We start from the raw sequence: 23,653 nt of genomic DNA on the forward strand, positions 1-23,653 counted from the left end.
AAATATCCAACCACCTTGAGTTGACTTAACAACATTGAAAACTTCTCTTCACAGTAATCTAAATGACAGATTAAAACAACATAATTATATTCAGTATTCACCCCTTTGATTACGACACACATTACTACTGAAGCTTGTTTCTCAATCTGGTTCTGAGCACAACATCCTAAATATACATTTTCTTATTTTTGGTAACTTCAGGCCGTACACGAGAGGGTTCACGATGGGAGGAATCACGACAAACTCTAGCGATAAAACTGTCGCTACAATCGGATTCAGCTCCTCGAGGTTAATTCTGCTGAGAGTGACGTCACAAAACAAGGTCACAGAGTAATTGACGAACGTCACAATGTGCGGCAGGCAGGTCTGCAACACTTTGCTCTTGAACTTTGAGGAGCGTCTCCTGCAAATGACAATGATTCGTACGTACGTATACAGGACGAACACCAGCGGTAGGAGGACCGTGCTCATGGTCACAAACATGCCGACGAGGTTATTGATCACAGTGCTGACACACGACAGCTTTACAACGGACCAGTTGGCGCAAAATACCTTCGGGATCTTATTGCCACACAGCGGAAGTCTGGAAGACAGATAGAGGCAGGCTGCGTCAGCAATAGTGGGATAAATCCATGCCAAGGCAATCAACTTGGAGAGCATCCTGGGGCTTATTTTATCGTGGTAACGCAAAGGTTGACATATAGCAACATAGCGATCGTAGGCCATGATGCCCAAAAGGGTGAGCTCATAGGACGCGTAGGTGTAAATTATGTACATCTGAGTGAAACAGGCTGATCGTGGGATCAGGTGAGTGTCGGAGAGGAGGTCTCTCAGGAGTCTGAAGAAGAAGCCGGCAGAGCCGTACAGAGAGTTAATGGACAGGCAGATGATAAAAATGTACATGGGCTCGTGTAACGTTTTCTCTCGTAATATCACCACTATTATGATGAGATTGGCCGTGACAATGAAAGCGTACAGCAGCAGACAGAGGACAAAAGCTGGATAGCGGTAGTTGCCTATTTTCACAAACATAGTGAGGTTAAAATACGGCGGGTTAGTACTGTTTTCCATTTACCCCAGACAGCAGCAGACACTGTTATATGAATAGAAGACAATTCTACAGGTGGATATCAACAGTTTCAATGCAACTCCTTGTTACCTGTTTGAGTCAGTTGGGTTTGGCATTAGTTCAGTGAACCAAATGAAAGAACAGTGATAAACAGCAAGGCATATACATTCATAATCAACAAGTTAAACATGTAAGTTCATTCCTAATGGACATAGATTCTCAGTTGTATTTACTGTAAAACCCCTAAACGTTCTACATGTTGTCTGTGTGTTCTCTGGCAGCTGAAACCACTGTGGCTTCAGTGGAGCTGCTGAGAGCCTGATTATCTTGAAACACATAGTTACGTCACCCCATCTCTCTGGGATCGACAATGGAAAATAGGTGTACGTGAAAAAAACAAAAAAAAAACATTAAAACAATTTGGATACTCACTTCTCATTATCATTTCGCTGATCGTAATAAAGATTGTTTTGACGATAAACATTACCAACAAACTGTGTAATGGCAGTATCAGACAACAGTTGATATGAAATATTGACATCTGGTTTTCCCACTAAATTCTGCTGGTTTAGATTTGAAAGTCGTCTGATCACAAGTCAGCTATCATTTTTTATTTTTATCAAAAATATCGATACCAGAAGTGACTTCAAAGCAACCCGGCCAGCCAGATGGTTTGTTACACAGAACCATCTGAGAAGCCGACATTAGCCGTCACCAGCCTAATATGACCTGATGATACGTTAAACATGGCAACATTTTCCCCGTTTAGCATGGTAGCATGCTAAGATAACCTGCTATCACGTTGAACATGGTACATATTGTACCGCCTTTGAATTTTAGCATGCTAAGATAACCTAAAATTAACATGATGAACGTGGTACACATTAAACTTGCTTAGCATGTTGGCATGTTAAGATAACCTGATAACCTGAAGAACATGGCAACCACTTCCTTCTAAGCATGCTAACATGCTAAGGTAACCTGAATAACATTATACTTGCTTAGCATCAACATGTTAGCATTGTAATTTTCAGTATGTTATCACAGAGACTTTAGCATTCAGCTAAAAGCATCGCTGTGCCTATGAAGTACAGCTTCATAGAAGTGCTAGCATGGCTGTAGTAGCGGTTGTATTTCTAAAGATCCACTCATGTTTCATGACTATACGCACCATATCTTTGCTACACATCATCACTATAATGCTTGCCCCTGGACGATGTTGGGACTTTGAAACTGTATTAACTCAGAAAATAATGAGCGTATTCTAGTCCTGCTCAATGTGTTAAGTGTCCTGAGATGACTTCTGTTGTGATATGACACTTAAATAAAATTGAATTAAATTTAACACCTCACTGAACTTCATAAATGCAACATGTTAAAATAGTTAGTGCTGTTGTTTTTTTCTTTAAATCGCCACACTTAGGTAGGTGGGCCAGGTGTTGGGACACGATGAACTGTACAAATGGAGAAAACATTTTGTGTTTATGTATCTACAGGACAGTATAGTAAAGATTCCTTATCATAAAGCATCGGTGGAACCTCAAAGGGGGCCTCAACTCATAGAGCCCTGGTTATATTTGTATCTCTAGTCTATGTCTTGTATGTCCCGGCTCGTCACTACAGGGAACAGGGATTTGGTTTTGTCAGTAACTGGTCTTCTTTCTGTGGCCATCCCTTGTCTACGGCAAGTTTGATATCATGGACTAAACGTTCGTATGGATTAGGACTCCATAGTTTAGTTAATATATCAAGTAAGGAATAAACACGTTGTTGTCTTTCCCTGAATATGTGTCAGATATAGTGATTATAGGACCCCAAGCAAAAAACATCTAGCTTTACTTTTTACCGTTTCTCTAACTGGTAATGTTCCATCTGGCAGCAGAAGAAGTACTTAAAAATATTTCTAAAGTAGAAGTATTAATACGCTAAAAGTGCTGCATTCAAACTGCAGAGTGAAAGAGATGCATCATAAATACAATGTCAAATTAAAATTCTAGGATGATTCTGGATAGTTTAATGGATAATAATACGTTATAATTTAGTTGTTATGTTGTAAGTCACAATTTAATTTGCAAAGTAACCAATGATATTTCTCTGTCCAGTTAATGTCGTACGACAATATGTTTCTCTGAAGTAGAAGTACACACTTATTAGTAGGTTATACAGCTGAGATGCATCTTTTTACGTGCTTTTGTGAGCTATTTAGTGGGTACAATGAGTTAGTATAGTAACATAATTCAATACAATACATAATAAGTAATCATAATAAATCTATAGCTGTTTGGAGCCCTTTTAGTTTGGGCTCCCAGGCCCAGGTTGCAGGTAAAAGTTGTACTTCATATTAAAATGAAGTAAACACTTGACTTATGCCATAAGACCACCTTTGATGATGGGGAATAATACAGTTGAACTGTTTCTTACTTTCACTTAAATTAATTTTATTCTTGAATATTAGATATATTTCTCAGGGTTTTTGCAGGTTAAAACAAGTGCAACTGAATATACCAAGCAATTGAACAGCTCCTCTGAACTGAGCTACAAAAACATTTTTTTCGCTACTAAGAGGAACCCCTAGGAAAGGTTTCCGAATACACAGTGAGTTTATGAACCAGATTCAAAGTAACTAAGTACAATCAGGAATGTACCTAAAGTATTAAAAGCAAAAGTACATGATACCTGTTAGACTATGTAATGTGACTTTTAATAACAAACTCTGACAATAATCATCTGAAAAATATTCAACCAACTTGGAGTTGTTTTATTTAATAACAACATTTTAAACTTCTCTTCACAGTAATCTAAATAACAGATTAAACAACATAATAGTTTTCAGTGTTCACCCCTTTCATTGCGACACACATCACTACTGACTCTTGTTTCTCAATCTGGTTCTGAGCACAACATCCTAAATATACATTTTCTTATTTCTGGTAGCTTCAGGCCGTACACGAGAGGGTTCACGATGGGAGGAATCACGACAAACTCTAGCGATAAAACTATTGCTACGATCGGATTCAACTCCTCGAGGTCAATTCTGCTGAGAGTGACGTCACAAAACACTGTAACGGAGTAATTGACGAACGTCACAATGTGCGGCAGGCAGGTCTGCACAACTTTGCTCTTGAACTTTGAGGAGCATCTCCTGCAAATGAGAATGATTCGTACGTACGTATACAGGACAAACATCAGTGGCAGAAAAAACGTGCTTATTGTCATGAACATGCCTACTAGGTTATTGATGACTGTACTGACACACGACAGCTTTACGATGGGCCAGTTGGCGCAAAATACCTTGGGGATCTTATTGCCACACAGTGGAAGTCTGGAGGCCAAATAAACGCAGGCTGCGACAGCGACGATGGGATAGATCCACGCAAAGGCAATCAACTTGGAGAGCATCCTGGGGCTTATTTTATCGTGGTAATGCAAAGGTTGACATATAGCAACGTAGCGATCGTAGGCCATGATGCCCAAAAGGGTGAGCTCATAGGACGCGTAGGTGTAAATGATGTAGATCTGAGTGAAACAGGCTGATCGTGGGATCAGGTGAGTGTCAGAGAGGAGGTCTCTCAGGAATCTGAAGAAGAAGCCGGCAGAGCCGTACAGAGAGTTAATGGACAGGCAGATGATAAAAATGTACATGGGCTCATGTAATGTTTTCTCTCGTAATATCACCACTATTATGACAAGATTGGCCGTGACAATGAAAGCGTATAGCAGCAGACAGAGGACAAAAGCTGGATAGCGGTAGTTGCCTATGTTCACAAACATAGTGAGGTTAAAATACGGCGGGTTAGTACTGTTTTCCATTTACCCCAGACAGAAGCAGAGACTGTTTTATGAATAAAAGACAATTCTACAGGTGGATATCAACAGTTTCAATGCAACTCCTTGTTACCTGTTTGAGTCAGTTGGGTTTGGCATTAGTTCAGTGAACCAAATGAAAGAACAGTGATAAACAGCAAGAAACATACATTCATAATCAACAAGTTAAACATGTAAGTAAGTTAATTCCTAATGAATATAGATTCTCAGTTGTATTCACTGTAAAACCCCTAAACGTTCTACATGCTGTCTGTGTGTGTTCTGGCAGCTGAAACCACTGTGGCTTCAGTGGAGCTGCTGAGAGCCTGATTATCTTGAAACACATAGTTACGTCACCCCATCTCTCCCCACCTAGGATCGACAATGGAAAATAGGTGTACGTGAAAAAAAAACGTGAAAACAATTTTGATACTCACTTCTCATCATTTCTCCGATCGTAATTAAGATTGTTTTGGTGATAAACATTTCCAACAAACTGTAATAGCAGTATCAGACTAAAGTTGATATGAAATATTGACATCTGGTTTTCCCACTGAATTCTGCAGGTTTAGATTTGAAAGACCTTTGACAACCACTTCGCAATCTTTTTTAAAATTGTTATCACAAATATCGACACCACAAGCTACTTCAAAGTAACCCGACCAGCCAGACGGTTTTTTCCACAGAACCATCGGAGAAGCCGACATTAGCTGTCACCAGCCTAATATGACCTGATGATACGTTAAACATGGCAACATTGGGGCGGTTGGTGGTGCAGTGTTTAGGGCAGCCGCCCCATGTACAGAGGCTCAACATCCTCGACGCAGTTGTCCCGGGTTCAACTCCCGGCCCTGGATCAGTTTCCCGGCGCTCTAGCCGAAAATATGATCTTCAAAAAAAAAACATGGCAACATTTTCCCTGTTTAGCATGGTAGCATGCTAAGATAACCTATGACTTCGAACATGGTACACATTATACCTGCTTAGCATGCTAACATGCAAAGATAACCTGATAACCTGAAGAACATGGTAACCACTTCCTTCTCAGCATGCTAATGTGCTAAGATAACTGTTAACCTGAAGAAATCCTTCTAAGCATGCTAACTGGCTAAGATAACCTGAAGAACATTATACTTGCTTGTTAGCATTGTAATTTTGAGTATGTTATGACAGAGTTTAGCATTTAGCTAAAAGCATCGCTGGGCCTATGAAGTACAGCTTCATGGAAGAGCTAGCATGGCTGTAGTAGTGGGTGTATTTCTATTCTATAGATCCACTCATGTTTCGTGACTATACGCACCATATCTTGGCAACACATCATCGCTGTAACGCTTGCCCCTGGACGATGTTGAGACTTTGAAATTGTATTAACTCTGAAAATCATGAGCGTATTCTAGTCCTGTTCAATGTTTTAAGTGTCCTGGGATGACTTCTGTTGTGATATGACACTTTAAATAAAATTTAATTGAACACCTCACTGAACTTCATAAATGAAACATGCTAAAATAGTTAGTGCTGTTGTTTTTTCCTTTAAATCACCACACTTAGGTAGGTGGGCCAGGTGTTGGGACACGATGAACTGTACAAATAATAATAATAATAATAAATGTTATTTGTTACTATTTGTTACCTAACCCTTTCAAACACCCAAGGTCACCTTACATGATAAATTCAATTAAATTTGATTTTATAGTGTCAAACAACAGAAGTTATCTCAGGACACTTAACAATGAGCAAGACTAGAATATGCTCAAAATTTCAAGAGTCAACACAATTTCAAAGTCCCAACATCACCCAGGGGCAAGCTTTACAGCGACAGTGGCGAGAAAAAACTGCAAATGAAGAAAACATTTTGTGTATATGTATCTATAGGACAGTATAGTAAAGATTACTCATAATAAAACATCAGTGGAACCTCAAAGACAGCCTCAACTCATAGAGCCCTGGTTATATTTAGGGCCACGGGGCAATCGCACCGAGCACTGGCCCCCTACAGCTATGAAATAGCTGAGGGGAACCAGTGCTCGGGGCGATATAATTTGTCCTACAACTCTTATAGCTGTAGAAGTTTAAGGCACTCGAAATTCCGTAGGAAAAATAATAAAAACTAGGAAAAAATCCTATGAATAACAGTAGTGACAAATTATATATCAAAACGTGCGGTACGATCGGGATCGGCGTGCCATTACTTTTCTTAGCCGGACACGAATTTTTCGCGACGTAAGTCGCGAAAAACCACCGAAATTTTCCCATTGAAATGAATGGGACGAGTGAAAAAAAAAAAGCAGAAATCGTAGCTTTTCAAACACCTGCTGCTCAGGCATACTTTCACCTAGAAAGTCCATTTAAACTTTAAAACGTAGACACAAGTCTTGTGTCCTGGTGTGTCAATCCACGTTTCAATAGGTCATATAGTTTTTGATCAATCACTGTTCAATGACCATGATCGTTTTGGGAGAAATCATGAGATTATAATGGGTGTGTATTGCGCGGAACCTTCTGGGCTAGAGTGGATGACATCATCGCTTAGAGTGTGAGGGCTTCTCAGATTTTTTTCCTTTCCAAACTCCTCCCGGCCACAATCTTCACTCTACAGACGTGATATTTTCCAATTTTGTAGACAAACTTGTCCTGTCTCTCACAATGTGCTCAAAAACTCTGTGAGATTTACAGAATTTTAACTAGCAACCTCTAAGCGCGGCCAAGTCTTTTTTTCTCCTCATCCGCTCCAATGTTAATTGAGAAGCAGATTTTCAAAGAAACCTGAAATGAACAGCATTTCTAACTCGCCCTAGCGTCCACATTTCTGACACTAGGAAAAAATAAAAGTCATCACTGTCTTCAGCCGAGTCTTGTGGCGCTAACGGTGCGAAAATCTTGGCGATAGGAGTTTCGATGTCAGCGTGGCAAGCTTTTGTTCGGAGCGCCCCCAAAGCCGAAATGGAGCGATAGAGACAGGCTTGAAAGCAGTTACACACGTGAGTAGAGGGCCGTTGCTATGGTGACGGCACTCTGTGGCTTTGATCTTGAGAAGTGACAGCAGGTGTGCTCTGATTGGCGGACAGGAGCAGTGGACAGGAGCAGCCAGTGGGATTTGTAGTTTTTTAGTCAAACGTCTTCAGCTCAGCCATACTTTCACCTAGAAACTCCATTTAAACTTTAAAATGGAGACACGAGTGGTGGGCTCTGATTGGTGGACAGGAATGTACTAAAAACTACATTTAGTAGTGGGAAATGTAGTTTTTTTAGTCAAACATCTTCAGCTCAGCCATACTTTCACCTAGAAACTCCATTTAAACTTTAAAATGGAGACACGAGTGGTATGCTCTGATTGGTGGACAGGAATGTACTAAAAACTACATTTAGTAGTGGGAAATGTAGTTTTTTTAGTCAAACGTCTTCTGCTCGGGCAGACTTTCACCTAGAAACTCCATTTAAACTTTAAAATGGAGAGACGAGTGGTGTGCTCTGATTGGTGGACAGGAATGTACTAAAAACTACATTTAGTAGTGGGAAATGTAGTTTTTTTAGTCAAACGTCTTCAGCTCAACCATACTTTCACCTAGAAACTCCATTTAAACTTTAAAATGGAGATACGAGTGGTGGGCTCTGATTGGTGGACAGGAAGGAGCAGTCAGTGGGAAATGTAGTTTTTTTAGTCAAACGTCTTCTGCTCAGTCATACTTTCACCTAGAAAGTCCATTTAAACTTTAAAATGGAGACACGAATGGTGGGCTCTGATTGGTGGACAGGAATGTACTTAAAACTACATTTAGTAATGGGAAATGTAGTTTTTTAGTCAAACGACTTCAGCTCAGCCATACTTTCACCTAGAAACTCCATTTAAACTTTAAAATGGAGACACCAGTGGTGTGCTCTGATTGGTGGACAGTTTTTGAAGTACATCACAATACTCAAAACGGACTACTCTGACAGCTCAGTCAGCAAGCAGTCTCTGTATTTGCCTCTAAAACAACTCCGTCTCGTTTGAAATCTCGAAGAATCTCATCGTAATGTAGATACACTCCGGCAGTAGCCCCCGTGGCCCTTTCAAAATTTCCCGGCGGGGGAATTTTCTAGTTGTATCTCTAGTCTATGTCTTGTATGTCCCTGCTCATCACTACAGGGAACTGGGATTTGGTTTTGTCAGTAACTGGTCTTCTTTCTGGGGCCTTCGTTTGTCTACGACAAATTTGATATCAGGGACTAAACATTTGTATGGATGAGGACTCCATAGTTTAGTTAATGTATCCAGTAAGGAGACACAAGTTGTTGTCTTTTCCTGAATATGTGTCAGATATAGTGATTATAGGGCCCGAAGAAAAAAACATCTAGCTTTACTTTTTACCCTTTCTCTAACTGGTAATGTTCCATCTGGCAGCAGTAGAATTACTTAAAATGTTTCTAAAGTAGAACTATTAATATCCTAAAAGTGCTGCATTCAAACTGCAGAGTGAAAGAGATGCATCATAAACACAATGTTAAATTTAAACTCTAAGATGATTCTGGATAGTTAAATGGATAATAATACGTTATAATTTAGTTGTTAAATGTCGTGAGTCAAAATTGAATTTGCAAAGTAACCAATGATATTTCTCTAGAAGTACACAGTCAGTAGTAGGCTATAGAGCTGAGATGGATCTTTTTAAGTGCTTTTGTGAGTTATTTAGGGGGTACAATGAGTTAGTATAGTAACATATTTCAATACAATACATAATTAGTCATCATAATAAATCTATAGCTGTTTGGAGCCCTTTTAGTTTGGGCTCCCAGGCCCAGGTTGCAGTTAAAGTCATACTTCATATATAAATGAAGTAACCACTTAACTTATGCCATAAGACCAACTTTGATGATGGGGATTAATACAGTTGAACAGTTTCTTACTTTCACTTAAATTCATTTTATTCTTTAATATTACATATTTTTCTCAGGGTTTTGGCAGGTTAAAACAAGTTCAACTGAATATACCAAGCAATTGAACGGCTCCTCTGCGTGGAGCTAGAGATACAAACACCTTTTTTTCCCTTCTAAGAGGAAAACCTAGGAAAGGATTTTGAATAATCAGTGACTTTATGAACCAGATTCAAAGTAACTAAGTATAATCCTATATAATGTACCTAAAGTATTAAAAGCAAAAGTACGTGATACCTGTTCGACTATGTAATGTGACTTTTAATAACAAACTCTCTGACAATAAGCATCTGAAAAATATCCAACATACTTGGAGTTGTCTTATTTAATAACAACATTGAAAACTTCTCTTCACAATTATCTAAATGACAGATTAAAACAACATAATTGTATTCAGTATTCACCGCTTTGATTGCGACACACATCACTACTGACTCTCGTTTCTTAATGAGGTTCTGAGCACAACATCCTAAATATACATTTTCTTATTTCTGGTAGCTTCAGGCCATACATGAGAGGGTTCACGATGGGAGGAATCACGACAAACTCTAGCGATAAAACTATCGCCGAGTATGGATTCAGCTCCTCAAGGTTAATTCTGCTGAGAGTGACGTCACAAAACAAGGTAACAGAGTAATTGACGAACGTCACAATGTGCGGCAGGCAGGTCTGCACCACTTTGCTCTTGAACTTCGAGGAGCGTCTCCTGCAAATGAGAATGATTCGTACGTACGTATACAGGACGAATAACAGCGGCAGGAAGATGGTGCTTATGGTCACGAACATGCCGACGAGGTTATTGATGACAGTACTGACACACGACAGCTTTACAATGGACCAGTTGGCACAAAATACCTTCGGGATCTTATTGCCACACAGTGGAAGTCTGAAAGACAAATAAGCGCAGGCTGCGACAGCAATAGTGGGATAGATCCAGGCCAAGGCAATCAACTTGGAGAGCATCCTGGGGCTTATTTTATCGTGGTAACGCAAAGGTTGACATATAGCAACATAGCGATCGTAGGCCATGATGCCCAAAAGGGTGAGCTCATAGGACGCGTAGGTGTAAATGACGTAGATCTGAGTTAAACAGTCTGATCGTGGGATCAGGTGAGTGTCAGAGAGGAGGTCTCTCAGGAATCTGAAGAAGAAGCCGGCAGAGCCGTACAGAGAGTTAATGGACAGGCAGATGATAAAAATGTACATGGGCTCATGTAAAGTTTTCTCTACTAATATCACCACTATTATGATGAGATTGGCCGTGACAATGAAAGCGTACAGCAGCAGACAGAGGACAAAAGCTGGATAGCGGTAGATGCCTATTTTCACAAACATAGTGAGGTTAAAATACGGCGGGTTAGTACTGTTTTCCATTTACCCCAGACAGCAGCAGAGACTGTTTTATGGATAACAGACAATTGTACAGATGGATATCAACAGTTTCAATGCAACTCCTTGTTACCTGTTTGAGTCAGTTGGGTTTGGCATTAGTTCAGTGAACCAAATGAAAGAACAGTGATAAACAGCAAGAAACATACATTCATAATCAACAAGTTAAACATGTAAGTTCATTCTTAATGAATATAGATTCTCAGTTGTATTTACTGTAAAACCCCTAAACGTTCTATATGTTGTCTGTGTCTGTTCTGGCAGCTGAAACCACTGTGGCTTCAGCGGAGCTGCTGAGAGCCTGATTATCTTGAAACACATAGTTACGTCACCCCATCTCTCTGGGATCGACAAGGGAAATTAGGTGTCTGTAAAAAAACAAAGAACATTGCAACAATTTTGATACTCACTTCTCATTATCATTTCATTGATCGTAATAAAGATTGTTTTGATGATAAACATTTCTAACAAACTGTGTAATGGCAGTATCAGACTAAAGTTTATATGAAATATTGACATCTGGTTTTCCCACTGAATTCTGCTGGTTTAAATTTGAAAGATGTCTGATCACGAGTCAGCTATCATTTTTTATTTTTATCAAAAATATAAAACCAGAAGCTACTTCAAAGCAACCCCGCCAGTCAGATAGTTTGTTACACAGAACCATCAGAGAAGCCAACATTAGCCGTCGCCAGCCTAATATGACCTGATGATTAGTTTAACATGGCAAAATTTTCCCTGTTTAGCATTGTAGAATGCTAAGATAACCTGCTATCACTTTGAACATGGTACACATTATACCTGCTTCGAATTTTAGCATGTTAAGATAACCTAAAATTAACATGATGAACATGGTACACATTAAACTTGCTTAGCATGTTGGCATGTTAAGATAACCTGATGACCTGAAGAACATGGCAACCACTTCCTTCTAAGCATGCTAATGTGCTAAGATAACTGATAACCTGAAACACTCCTTCTAAGCATGCTAACATACTAAGATAACCTGAAGAACATTATACTTGCTTAGCATCAACATGACAGCATTGTAATTTTGAGTATGTTATCACAGAGACTTTAGCATTTAGCTAAAAGCATCGCTGTGCCTATGAAGTACAGCTTCATGGAAGCTCTAGCACGGCTGTAGTAGCGGGTGTATTTCTATTCTATAGATCCACTCATGTTTCATGACTATACGCACCATATCTTGGCAACACATCATCGCTGTAACGCTTGCCCCTGGACGATGTTGGGACTTTGAAACTGTATTAACTCTGAAAATCATGAGCGTATTCTAGTCCTGCTCAATGTGTTAAGTGTCCTGAGATGACTTCTGTTGTGATATGACACTTTAAATAAAATTGAATTAAATTGAACACCTCACTGAACTTCATAAATGCAACATGTTAAAATAGTTAGTGCTGTTGTTTTTTTCTTTAGATCGCCACACTTAGGTAGGTGGGTCAGGTGTTGGGACACGATGAACTGTACAAATGGAGAAAACATTTTGTGTTTATGTATCTATAGGACAGTATAGTAAAGATTTCTCATAATAAAGCATCGGTGGAACCTCAAAGAGGGCCTCAACTCATAGAGCCCTGGTTTTATTTGTATGTCTATATCTTGTTTGTCCCGGCTCATCACTACAGGGAACAGGGATTTGGTTTTGTCAGTAACTGGTCTTCTTTCTGGGGCCTTCCCTTGTCTACGGCAAGTTTGATATCAGGGACTAAACGTTCGTATGGATTAGGACTCCATAGTTTAGTTAATATATCCAGTAAGGAGAAACAAGTCGTTGTCTTTCCCTGAATATGTATCAGATATAGTGATTATAGGGCCCCGAGCAAAAACCATCTAGCTTTACTTTTTACCCTTTCTCTAACTGGTAATGTTCCATCTGGCAGCAGTAGAAGTACTTAAAAATGTTTCTAAAGTAAAAATATTAATATGCTAAAAGTGCTGCATTCAAACTGCAGAGTAAAAGAGATGCATCATTAACACAATGTTAAATTTGAATTCTAGGATGGTTTTAGATAGCTTTACAGATAATAATACATTAGAATTTAGTCATGTCGTGAGTCAAAATTGAATTTGCAAAGTAACCAATGGATAATATGGATGATAATGGAACTGTTTCTTACTTTCACTTTTATTCAATTTACTCTTGCATATTAGATATTTTTCTCAGGGTTTTGGCAGGTTAACACAAGTGCCACTGAATATACCAAGCAATTGAACAGCTCCTCTGCACTGAGCTAGAGATATAAACACCTTTTTTTTTTTCGCTTCAAAGAGCAACCCCTAGGAAAGGTTTTCGAATAATCAGTGACTTTATGAACCCGATTCTAAGCAACTAAGTCTAATGAGGAATGTACCTAAAGTATTAAAAGAATGTATTCAATGCCTGATATACTATGTAATTTGACTTTTAATAACAAATTCTCTGACAATAACCATCTGAAAAATATCCAACCACCTTGAGTTGTCTTATTTAATAACATTGAAAACTTCTCTTCACATTTATCTAAATGACAGATTAAATCAACATGATTGTATTCAGTATTCACCCCTTTGATTGTGACACACATCACTACTGACTCTCGTTTCTTAATGAGGTTCTGAGCACAACATCCTAAATATACATTTTCTTATTTCTGGTAGCTTCAGGCCGTACACAAGAGGGTTCAGGATGAGAGGAATCACGACAAACTCCAGCGATAAAACTATCGCCAAGTATGGATTCAGCTCTTCGAGGTTAATTCTGCTGAGAGTGATGTCACAAAGCAAGGTAACAGAGTAAATGACGAACGTCACAATGTGCGGCAGGCAGGTCTGCACCACTTTGCTCTTGAACTTTAAGGAGCATCTCCTGCAAATGAGAATGATTCGTATGTACGTATACAGGACGAACATCAGCGGCAGACAGACCGTGCTCATGGTCATGAGCATGCCAACAAGGTTATTGACGACAGTACTGACACACGAAAGCTTTACGACGGGCCAGTTGGCGCAAAATACCTTCGGGATCTTATTGCCACACAGCGGAAGTCTGTAGGACAAATAAACGCAGGGTGCGACAGCAAGTACGGGATAGATCCACGCAAAGGCAATCAACTTGGAGAGCATCCTGGGGGTTATTTTATCGTGGTAACGCAAAGGTTGACATATAGCAACATAGCGATCATAGGCCATGATGCCCAAAAGGGTGAGCTCATAGGACGCGTAGGTGTAAATTATGTACATCTGAGTGAAACAGGCTGATCGTGGGATCAGGTGAGTGTCGGAGAGGAGGTCTCTCAGGAATCTGAAGAAAAAGCCGGCAGAGCCGTACAGAGAGTTAATGGACAGGCAGATGATAAAAATGTACATGGGCTCGTGTAAAGTTTTCTCTACTAATATCACCACTATTATGACGAGATTGGCTGTGACAATGAAAGCGTATAGCAGCAGACAGAGGACAAAAGCTGGATAGCGGTAGATGCCTATTTTCACAAACATAGTGAGGTTAAAATACGGTGGGTTAGTACTGTTTTCCATTTACCCCAGACAGAAGCAGAGACTGTTTTATGAATAAAAGACAATTCTACAGGTGGATATCAAGAGTCTCAATGCAACTCCTTGTTACCTATTTGAGTCAGTTGGGTTTGGCATTAGTTCAGTGAACCAAATGAAAGAACAGTGATAAACAGCAAGAAACATACATTCATAATTAACAAGTTAAACATGTAAGTAAGTTAATTCCTAATGAATATAGATTCTCAACTGTATTTACTGTAAAACCCCTAAACGTTCTACATGTTGTCCGTGTGTTTTCTGGCAGCTGAAACCACTGTGGCTTCAGTGGAGCTGCTGAGAGCCTGATTATCTGGAAACACAATGTTACGTCACCCCATCTCTCTGGGATCGACAATGGAAAATAGGTGTACGTGAAAAAAAAACGCGAAAACAATTTTGATACTCACTTCTCATCATTTCGCCGATCGTAATAAAGATTGTTTTGATGATAAACATTTCCAACAAACTGTGTAATGGCAGTATCAGACTAAATTTGATATGAAATATTGACATCTGGTTTTCCCACTGAATTCTGCGGGTTTAGATTTGAAAGACATCTGATCACGAGTCAGCTATTATTTTTAAAATTTTATCAAAAATATCAACACCAGAAGCTACTTCAAAGTAACCCTGCCAGCGAGATGGTTTGTTACATAGAACAATCGGAGAAGCCGCCATTAGCCGTCACCAGCCTAATATGACCTGATGATATGTTATACATGGCAACATTTTCCCTGTTTAGCATGGTAGCATGCTAAGATAACCTGCTATCAATTTAAACATGGTACACATAATACCTGCTTCAAATTTTAGCATGCAAAGATAACCTGCTATCACTTTGAACATGGCCACATTATACTTGCTTAGAATTTTAGCATATTAAGAAAACCTAAAATTAACATGATAAACATAATAATAAATAATAATAATAATACATTTATTTTGTATAGCGCTTTTCAAGGGATCTCAAAGACACTTTACATATACGGTTAAAAATCAATACATTTAAAACAAGTACTATCAAACACAGGGAGGCTACAAGTGAGTGCATTAAAACAAGCAGGTTATTCTTAAGTAGATAAGTTAAAAAGATGTACTGTGAAGTTATAAAACGGTTAAAAACAGGTAATATAAAGTTATAAAACGGTTGAAGAGCAGGCACATTTAAGAACAAGTTAGTGATGCAGTACAGATGAAGTAGTGGATTAAGGGGGGTTGAAGGCAATTCTGAAGAGGTGGGTTTTGATAAGTGATTTGAAGGTGGTCTGGTCGGTGCAGGCTCGGATGTGTGGGGGTAGTGAGTTCCAGAGGGAGGGGGCAGCAATTGAGAAGGCTCTGTCGCCCCAGGTACAGTGTTTGGTCCTGACAGGTGGGGAGAGGAGGTTTGTGTCGGAGGAGCGAAGGTTACGGGGGGGAGAGTGGTGGTGGAGCTGGTCGGTGAGGTAGGAAGGGGCCTGGTTGTGGAGGGCTTTGTGGGTGAGGAGGAGTACTTTGTATTCAATGCGTTGAGGAACAGGGAGCCAGTGGAGATTTTGCAGAACAGGGGTGATGTGGTCACGGGAGCGGGTGTGGGTGAGGAGGCGGGCAGCAGAGTTTTGTATGTATTGCAGTTTGTCGAGGATTTTGGCAGGTGAACCGTAGAGGATGCTATTGCAATAGTCTTTTCTGGATGTGATGAATGCATGAATCAAAGTTTCGGCAGCAGAGAAGGTGAGGGATGGGCGGAGACGGGCAATGTTCTTGAGGTGAAAAAAGGCAGTCCTGGTGGTGTGATTGATGTGTTGTTGAAATGTGAGGTTGCTGTCGAAAATGACTCCAAGGTTGCGCATGTGTAGGGATGGGGACAGAGTGGAGTTGTCGACGGAGAGAGTGAAGTTGTGGGTGTTTTTGATGAGGGGTTTGGGGCCGATGATCATCATGTCTGTTTTGTCACAGTTGAGTTGAAGGAAGTTGTTTTGCATCCAGGTTTTTAATTCAGTGAGGCAGGTGGTCAGAGTGGAGCAGGTGGCTGTGGTGATGGATTTGGTGGAGATGTAGATCTGGACGTCGTCAGCGTAGCAGTGGAAGTGGAGACCATGTTTGCGAATAATGTTGCCAAGGGGGAGGATGTAGAGGATGAAGAGAAGAGGACCAAGCACCGAACCTTGGGGGACGCCTTGGGACAGGGGAACAGTGGAGGAAGTGCAGTTATTAATGCTGATGAATTGGTGTCTGTTGGTGAGGTAGGAGCGGAGCCAGGAGAGTGCAGTGCCAGTGATGTTGTAGTAGTTTTCCAGACGGGAGAGGAGAATGGAGTGGTTGATGGTGTCGAAGGCTGCAGTGAGGTCAAGCATGATGAGGATGGTGAGGTGGCCGGAGTCAGAGGAGAGGAGGAGGTCGTTGGTGACTTTTAGGAGGGCTGTTTCGGTGCTGTGTTGTGGGCGGAATCCAGATTGAAATGGTTCATACAGGTGATTAGAGGAGAGGTGGGTTTTGAGTTGAGCAGCGACGACACGTTCCAGAATTTTTGACAGAAAGGGAAGATTGGAGATGGGCCGGAAGTTGGACATGATGTCGGGGCTGAGACCTGGTTTCTTGAGGATAGGGGTGACAGCAGCAAGTTTGAGTGGAGTGGGGACAGAGCCAGAGATGAGGGAGGAATTTATGATTTTGAAGAGGAGTGGGGTGACGGATGGAAGACAGGTTTTGATGAGAGCTGATGGGATGGGATCTAGGGTGCAGGTGGAGGTTTTCATGCCGTTGGTGAGTTGAGGTAGGTCCATGGGAGACAGCAGGGAGAACTGTGATAGGCACTGAGAGAGTGAAGGGGTGGGATCCAGTGATGGGGTTGAGGGAGCCGGGGAGGTGGTCAGGTTGCTGTAGATGTTGATTTTATTTTGGAAAAATGACAGAAAGGAGTTACATGTTTCCACTGTGAAATCTGTAGAGATGTTATCGGGGGGGTTGAAAAGTTTGTTGATCGTGGAAAAAAGAGTCTTGGGGTTGTTGGAGCCGGAGTGTATGAGGTGTGAGTGGTAAGTGGACCGGGCTGTGTTGAGAGCAGTTTTGTATATATGGAGAAAGTCTGTGTAAGCGTGGAGGTGAACTGTTAGGCCGGTTTTATTGTAGAGTCTTTCCAGTTGTCGTTTGCGGGATTTCATTTGATGGAGTTCAGGGGTGTACCAGAGAGCTGAGTGGGTGAAGGTGACTGTTTTGGTTTTAGTGGGAGCCAGTAGATTGAGACAGGAGGAAAGAGTGTTGTTGTAGTAGTCCACAAGGTTGTTGGGATCGTCAGACAGGGGGAGAGGAGAGATGGATAATGCACCGGTGAGAGAGGCTGAGAGGGCTGAGGGGTTGATGGACTTGATATTTCTGAATGAGATTTTGCGTTTATCTTTTGGGATAGGGATGGGGATGTTGAGGTCGATGATGATGGCGAGATGGTCGGAGATGTGGAGGTTGATGCTGGAGAGATGGTTTAGTGTGAGTCCAGTGGAGCAGACCAGATCGAGGATGTGACCATGGGAGTGGGTGGGGAAGTTGATATGCTGTGCGAAGTTGAAGCAGTGTAACAGTTCCAGGAATTCAGTGGCAGGTTTGCAGTTGGCGTCGTTGATGTGAAGATTAAAATCTCCAAGGAGGAGGACAGAGGGTGAGATGGCGCAGAGCTGGGTGAGAAAATCCATGAAGTCTGAGAGAAAGGTGGGATTTGGTTTGGGAGGGCGGTAAATGATGGCAATGACAAGTGGAGTAGGACCAGGGAGTTTGAGGGCAAGCTGTTCAAAGGATGGGGCGGCTGGGGTGGAGATGGTGGTGATTTTGATGTCCTTTCTGTGGATGGCAGCAATACCACCTCCCCGTCCTTCAAGGCGGGGTTTGTCCGTGTAGGTGAATCCTGTGGGTGTGATCTGGTTAAGTGAAAAATAGTCCAGGGGTTTTTGCCAGGTTTCAGTGATGCAGAAGAAGTCCAGTTTATTGTCAGTGATGAATTCATTCAGAATGAGAGTTTTATTGCTGAGTGAACGTGTGTTGAGCAGAGCCATTTTCAGGTGTCATTTTTGGGTTGGTTGGGAGGACTGAGGGAGAGGACGGAGGTTGGAGAGATTCACGTGTGGTTTGTTGTGATGACGTTGTGAGGGAATACTGATGGAGGCTCTGTGGGTGATTATGGTTTGTATGGGTTGGATTTCTGGAGAGAGGGTTAGTGACGGGTGTGGCCTGCAGGGGGAGCCAGCGGGGGGAATACTGCTGTGGGTTGGTGGAGCTGTCGGCGGATGTTCCGGGGAGGGGGCGTGTTGGGTAGACAGTCATGCTACACATAGTAGACATGGTACACATTAAACTTGCTTAGCATGTTAAGATAACTTGATAACCTGAAGAACATGGTAACCACTTCCTTCTAAGCATGCTAAAATGCTAAGATAACCTTATAACTTGAAGAACATGGTAACCACTTCTTTCTAAGCATGCTAACATGCTAAGATAACATGATAACTTGAAGAACAAGGTAACCACTTCCTTCTAAGCTTGCTAACTTGCTAAGATAACTTATAACTTGAAGAACATGGTAACCACTTGCATCTAAGCATGCTGACGTGCTAAGATAACCTGATAACTTGAAGAACATGGTAACCACTTCTTTCTAAGCATGCTGACGTGCTAAGATAACCTGATAACTTGAAGAACATGGTAACCACTTCTTTCTAAGCATGCTGACGTGCTAAGATAACCTGATAACTTCAAGAACTCCTTTTAAACATGCAAATGTGCTAAGATACCCTAAAGAACATTATACTTGCTTAGCATCAACATGACAGCATTGTAATTTTGAGTATGTTATCACAGAGACTTTAGCATTTAGCTAAAAGCATCGCTATGCCTATGAAGTGTGCTAGCACGGCTGTAGTAGCGGATGTATTTCTATTCTATAGATCCACTCATGTTTCATGACTATACGCACCATATCTAGGCAACACATCATCGCTGTAATGCTTTCCCCTGGACAATGTTGGGACTTTGAAACTGTATTAACTCTGAAAATCATGAGTGTATTCTAGTCCTGCTCAATGTCTTAAGTGTCCTGGGATAACTTCTGTTGTGACATGATACTTTAAATAAAATTGAATTGAACACCTCACCGATGCTAAAATAACATTACCGAACACCCAACACCGATGCTAAAATAGTTAGTGCTGTTGTTTTGTTTTTTTTAAATCGCCACACTTAGGTAGGTGGGCCAGGTGTTGGGACACCATGAACTGTACAAATGGAGAGAACATTTTGTGTATATGTATCTATAGGACAGTATACTAAAGATGCCTCATAATAAAGCATCAGTGGAACCTCAAAGAGGGCCTCAACTCTTAGAGCCCCGGTTATATTTGTATCTCCTGTCTATGTCTTGTATGTCCCCGCTCGTCACTACAGGGAACAGGGATTTGGTTTTTGTCAGTAACTGGTCTTCTTTCTGGGGCCTTCCCTTGTCTATGGCAAGTTTGATATCAATAACTAAACGTTCGTATGGATTAGGACTCGTTAGTTTAGTTAATATATCCAGTAAGGAGAAACACGTTGTTGTCTTTCCCTGAATATGTGTCAGATTTAGTGATTATAGGGCCCCAAGCAAAAATGTTCTAGCTTTACTTTTTACCCTTTCTCTAACTGGTAATGTTCCATCTGGCAGCAGTAGTGGTACTTAAAAATATTTCTAAATTAAAACTATTTATATGCCAAAAGTGCTGCATTCAAACTGCAGAGTGGGATAAATGTATAAGGAACACAATGTTAAATTAAAATTTGAGGATGATTCTGGATAGTTTAATGGATAATAAAACATTATAATTTAGTTGTTATGTCGTGAGTCAAAATTGAATTTGCAAAGTAACCAATGATATTTCTCTCTTCAGTTAATGTCGTACTGCAATATGTTACTCTGAAGTAGAAGTAAACAGTTATTAGTAGGCTATAGAGCTGAGATGCATCTTTTTAAGTGCTTTTGTGAGTTATTTAGGGGGTTCAATGAGTTAGTATAGTAACATAACTCAATACAATACATAATAAGTAATCATAATGAATCTATATCTGTTTGGAGCCCTTTTAGTTTGGGCTCCCAGGCCCAGGTTGCAGGTAAAAGTCGTACTTCATATATAAATGAAGTAACCACTTGACTTATGCCATAAGACCACCTTTGATGATGGGGATTAATACAGTTGAACTGTTTCTTACTTTCACTTAAATTCATTTTATTATTGAATATTAGATATATTTCTCAGGGTTTTTGCAGGTTAAAACAAGTGCAACTGAATATACCAAGCAATTGAACAGCTCCTCTGCACTGAGCTAGAGATACAAAAACCTTTTTTTCCCTTCTAAGAGGAAAACCTAGGAAAGGTTTTCGAATACACAGTGAGTTTATGAACCAGATTATAAGTAACTAAGTATAATCAGGAATGTACCTAAAATATTAAAAGAAAATATTCAATGCAAGTTAGACTAATGTGACTTTTAATATCAAACTCTTTGACAATAACCATCTGAAAAATATTCAACCAACTTGGAGTTGTTTTATTTAATTACAACATTGAAAACTTCTCTTCACAGTAATCTAAATGACAGATTAAAACAACATAATAGTATTCAGTATTCACCCCTTTGATTGCGACACACATCACTACCGACTCTCGTTTCTTAACGAGGTTCTGAGCACAACATCCTAAATATACATTTTCTTATTTCTGGTAGCTTCAGGCCGTATACGAGAGGGTTCAGGATGAGAGGAATCACGACAAACTCTAGCGATAAAACTATCGCCAAGTATGGATTCAGCTCCTCGAGGTTAATTCTGCTGAGAGCGATGTCACAAAAAAAGGTAACAGAGTAATTGACGAACGTCACAATGTGCGGCAAGCAGGTCTGCATCACTTTGCTCTTGAACTTTGAGGAGCATCTCCTGCAAATGAGAATGATTCGTACGTACGTATACAGGACGAACGCCAGTGGCAGGAAGACCGTGCTTATGGTCATGAACATGCCTACGAGGTTATTGATGACTGTACTGACACAGGACAGCTTTACCACGGGCCAGTTGGCGCAAAATACCTTCGGGATCTTATTGCCACACAGCGGAAGTCTGTAGGACAAATAAACGCAGGGTGCGACAGCAAGTACGGGATAGATCCAAGCAAAGGCAATCAACTTGGAGAGCATCCTGGGGCTTATTTTATCGTGGTAATGCAAAGGTTGACATATAGCAACATAGCGATCGTAGGCCATGATGCACAAAAGGGTGAGCTCATAGGACCCGTAGGTGTAAATGATGTACATCTGAGTGAAACAGGCTGATCGTGGGATCAGGTGAGTGTCGGAGAGGAGGTCTCTCAGGAATCTGAAGAAGAAGCCGGCAGAGCCGTACAGAGAGTTAATGGACAGGCAGATGATAAAAATGTACATGGGCCCATGTAATGTTTTCTCTCGTAATATCACCACTATTATGACGAGATTGGCCGTGACAATGAAAGCGTACAGCAGCAGACAGAGGACAAAAGCTGGATAGCGGTAGTTGCCTATTTTCACAAACATAGTGAGGTTAAAATACGGCGGGTTTGTACTGTTTTCCATTTACCCCAGACAGCAGCAGAGACTGTTTTATGAATAAAAGACAATTCTACAGGTGGATATCAACAGTTTCAATGCAACTCCTTGTTACCTGTTTGAGTCAGTTGGGTTTGGCATTAGTTCAGTGAACCAAATGAAAGAACAGTGATAAACAGCAAGAAACATACATTCATAATTAACAAGTTAAACATGTAAGTAAGTTAATTCCTAATGAATATAGATTCTCAGTTGTATTTACTGCAAAAACCCTAAACGTTCTACATGTTCTCTGTGTGTGTTCTGGCAGCTGAAACCACTGTGGCTTCACCGGAGCTGCTGAGAGCCTGATTATCTGGAAACACATAGTTACGTCACCCCATCTCTCCCCACCTGGGATGGACAATGGAAAATAGGTGTACGTAAAAAAAAAAAAAAAACACACATTCAAACATTTTTGATACTCACTTCATTACATTGATCGTAATAAAGATTGTTTTGATGATAAACATTTCCAACAAACTGTGTAATTGCAGTATCAGACAAAAGTTGATATGAAATATTGACATCTGGTTTTCCCGCTGAATTCTGCGGTTTTAGATTTAAAAGACATCTGATCACGAGTCATCATTTTTTATTTTCATCAAAAATATCGAACCAGAAGCTACTTCAAAGCAACCCGGCCAGTCAGATAGTTTCTTACACAGAACCATCAGAGAAGCCGACATTAGCCGTCGCGAGCCTAATATGACCTGATGCTTAGTTTAACATGGCAAAATTTTCCCTGTTTAGCATGGTAGCATGCTAAGATAACCTGCTATCACTTTGAACATTATACCTGCTTCGAATTTTAGCATGCTAAGATAACCTAAAATTAACATGATGAACATGGTACACATTAAACTTGCTTAGCATGTTGGCATGTTAAGCTAACCTGATGACCTGAAGAAGATGGCAACCACTTCCTTCTAAGCATGCTAATGTGCTTAGATAAATGATAACCTGAAACAGTCCTTCTAAGCATGCTAACATACTAAGATGACCTGAAGAACATTATACTTGCTTGTTAGCATTGTAATTTTGAGTATGTTATCACAGAGACTTTGGCATTTAGCTAAAAGCATCGCTGTGCCTATGAAGTACAGCTTCATGGAAGCGCTAGCACGGCTGTAGTAGCGGGTGTATTTCTATTCTATAGATCACTTATGTTTCATGACTATACGCACCATATCTTGGCAACACATCATCGCTGTAACGCTTGCCCCTGGACGATGTTGGGACTTTGAAATTGTATTAACTCTGAAAATCATAAGTGTATTCTAGTCCTGCTCAATGTGTTAAGTGTCCTGGGATGAC

General features: G+C 40.5%; 5 protein-coding genes across 5 annotated transcripts; all 5 read right to left on the bottom strand.

Moving 5' to 3' along the window:
• Positions 1-141: 141 nt before the first annotated feature.
• LOC311021519 (olfactory receptor 1468-like) lies at positions 142-1,071 on the bottom strand (the record flags this gene model as incomplete). The annotated part of the gene is made up of 1 exon (XM_084022120.1): positions 142-1,071. The coding sequence occupies one exon, from the start codon at positions 1,069-1,071 to the stop codon at positions 142-144; it is 930 nt and encodes a 309-aa protein (XP_083878246.1).
• A 2,878-nt stretch (positions 1,072-3,949) lies between these two features.
• Positions 3,950-4,879, bottom strand: LOC311021520 (olfactory receptor 6N1-like; the record flags this gene model as incomplete). The annotated part of the gene is made up of 1 exon (XM_084022121.1): positions 3,950-4,879. The coding sequence occupies one exon, from the start codon at positions 4,877-4,879 to the stop codon at positions 3,950-3,952; it is 930 nt and encodes a 309-aa protein (XP_083878247.1).
• Positions 4,880-10,228: 5,349 nt separating this feature from the next.
• Positions 10,229-11,158, bottom strand: LOC311021521 (olfactory receptor 6N1-like; the record flags this gene model as incomplete). The annotated part of the gene is made up of 1 exon (XM_084022122.1): positions 10,229-11,158. One exon carries the CDS (start codon positions 11,156-11,158, stop codon positions 10,229-10,231), a length of 930 nt encoding a protein of 309 aa, XP_083878248.1.
• A 2,622-nt stretch (positions 11,159-13,780) lies between these two features.
• LOC311021523 (olfactory receptor 6N1-like) lies at positions 13,781-14,710 on the bottom strand (the record flags this gene model as incomplete). Its single annotated transcript, XM_084022124.1, has 1 exon — positions 13,781-14,710. One exon carries the CDS (start codon positions 14,708-14,710, stop codon positions 13,781-13,783), a length of 930 nt encoding a protein of 309 aa, XP_083878250.1.
• Positions 14,711-21,394: 6,684 nt separating this feature from the next.
• On the bottom strand, positions 21,395-22,324 carry LOC311021524 (olfactory receptor 6N1-like; the record flags this gene model as incomplete). Its single annotated transcript, XM_084022125.1, has 1 exon — positions 21,395-22,324. The coding sequence occupies one exon, from the start codon at positions 22,322-22,324 to the stop codon at positions 21,395-21,397; it is 930 nt and encodes a 309-aa protein (XP_083878251.1).
• Positions 22,325-23,653: the final 1,329 nt, after the last annotated feature.

Source organism: Eutrigla gurnardus (genome assembly GCF_963514095.1).
Source record: "Eutrigla gurnardus genome assembly, chromosome: 12".
Taxonomy (NCBI): domain Eukaryota; kingdom Metazoa; phylum Chordata; class Actinopteri; order Perciformes; family Triglidae; genus Eutrigla; species Eutrigla gurnardus.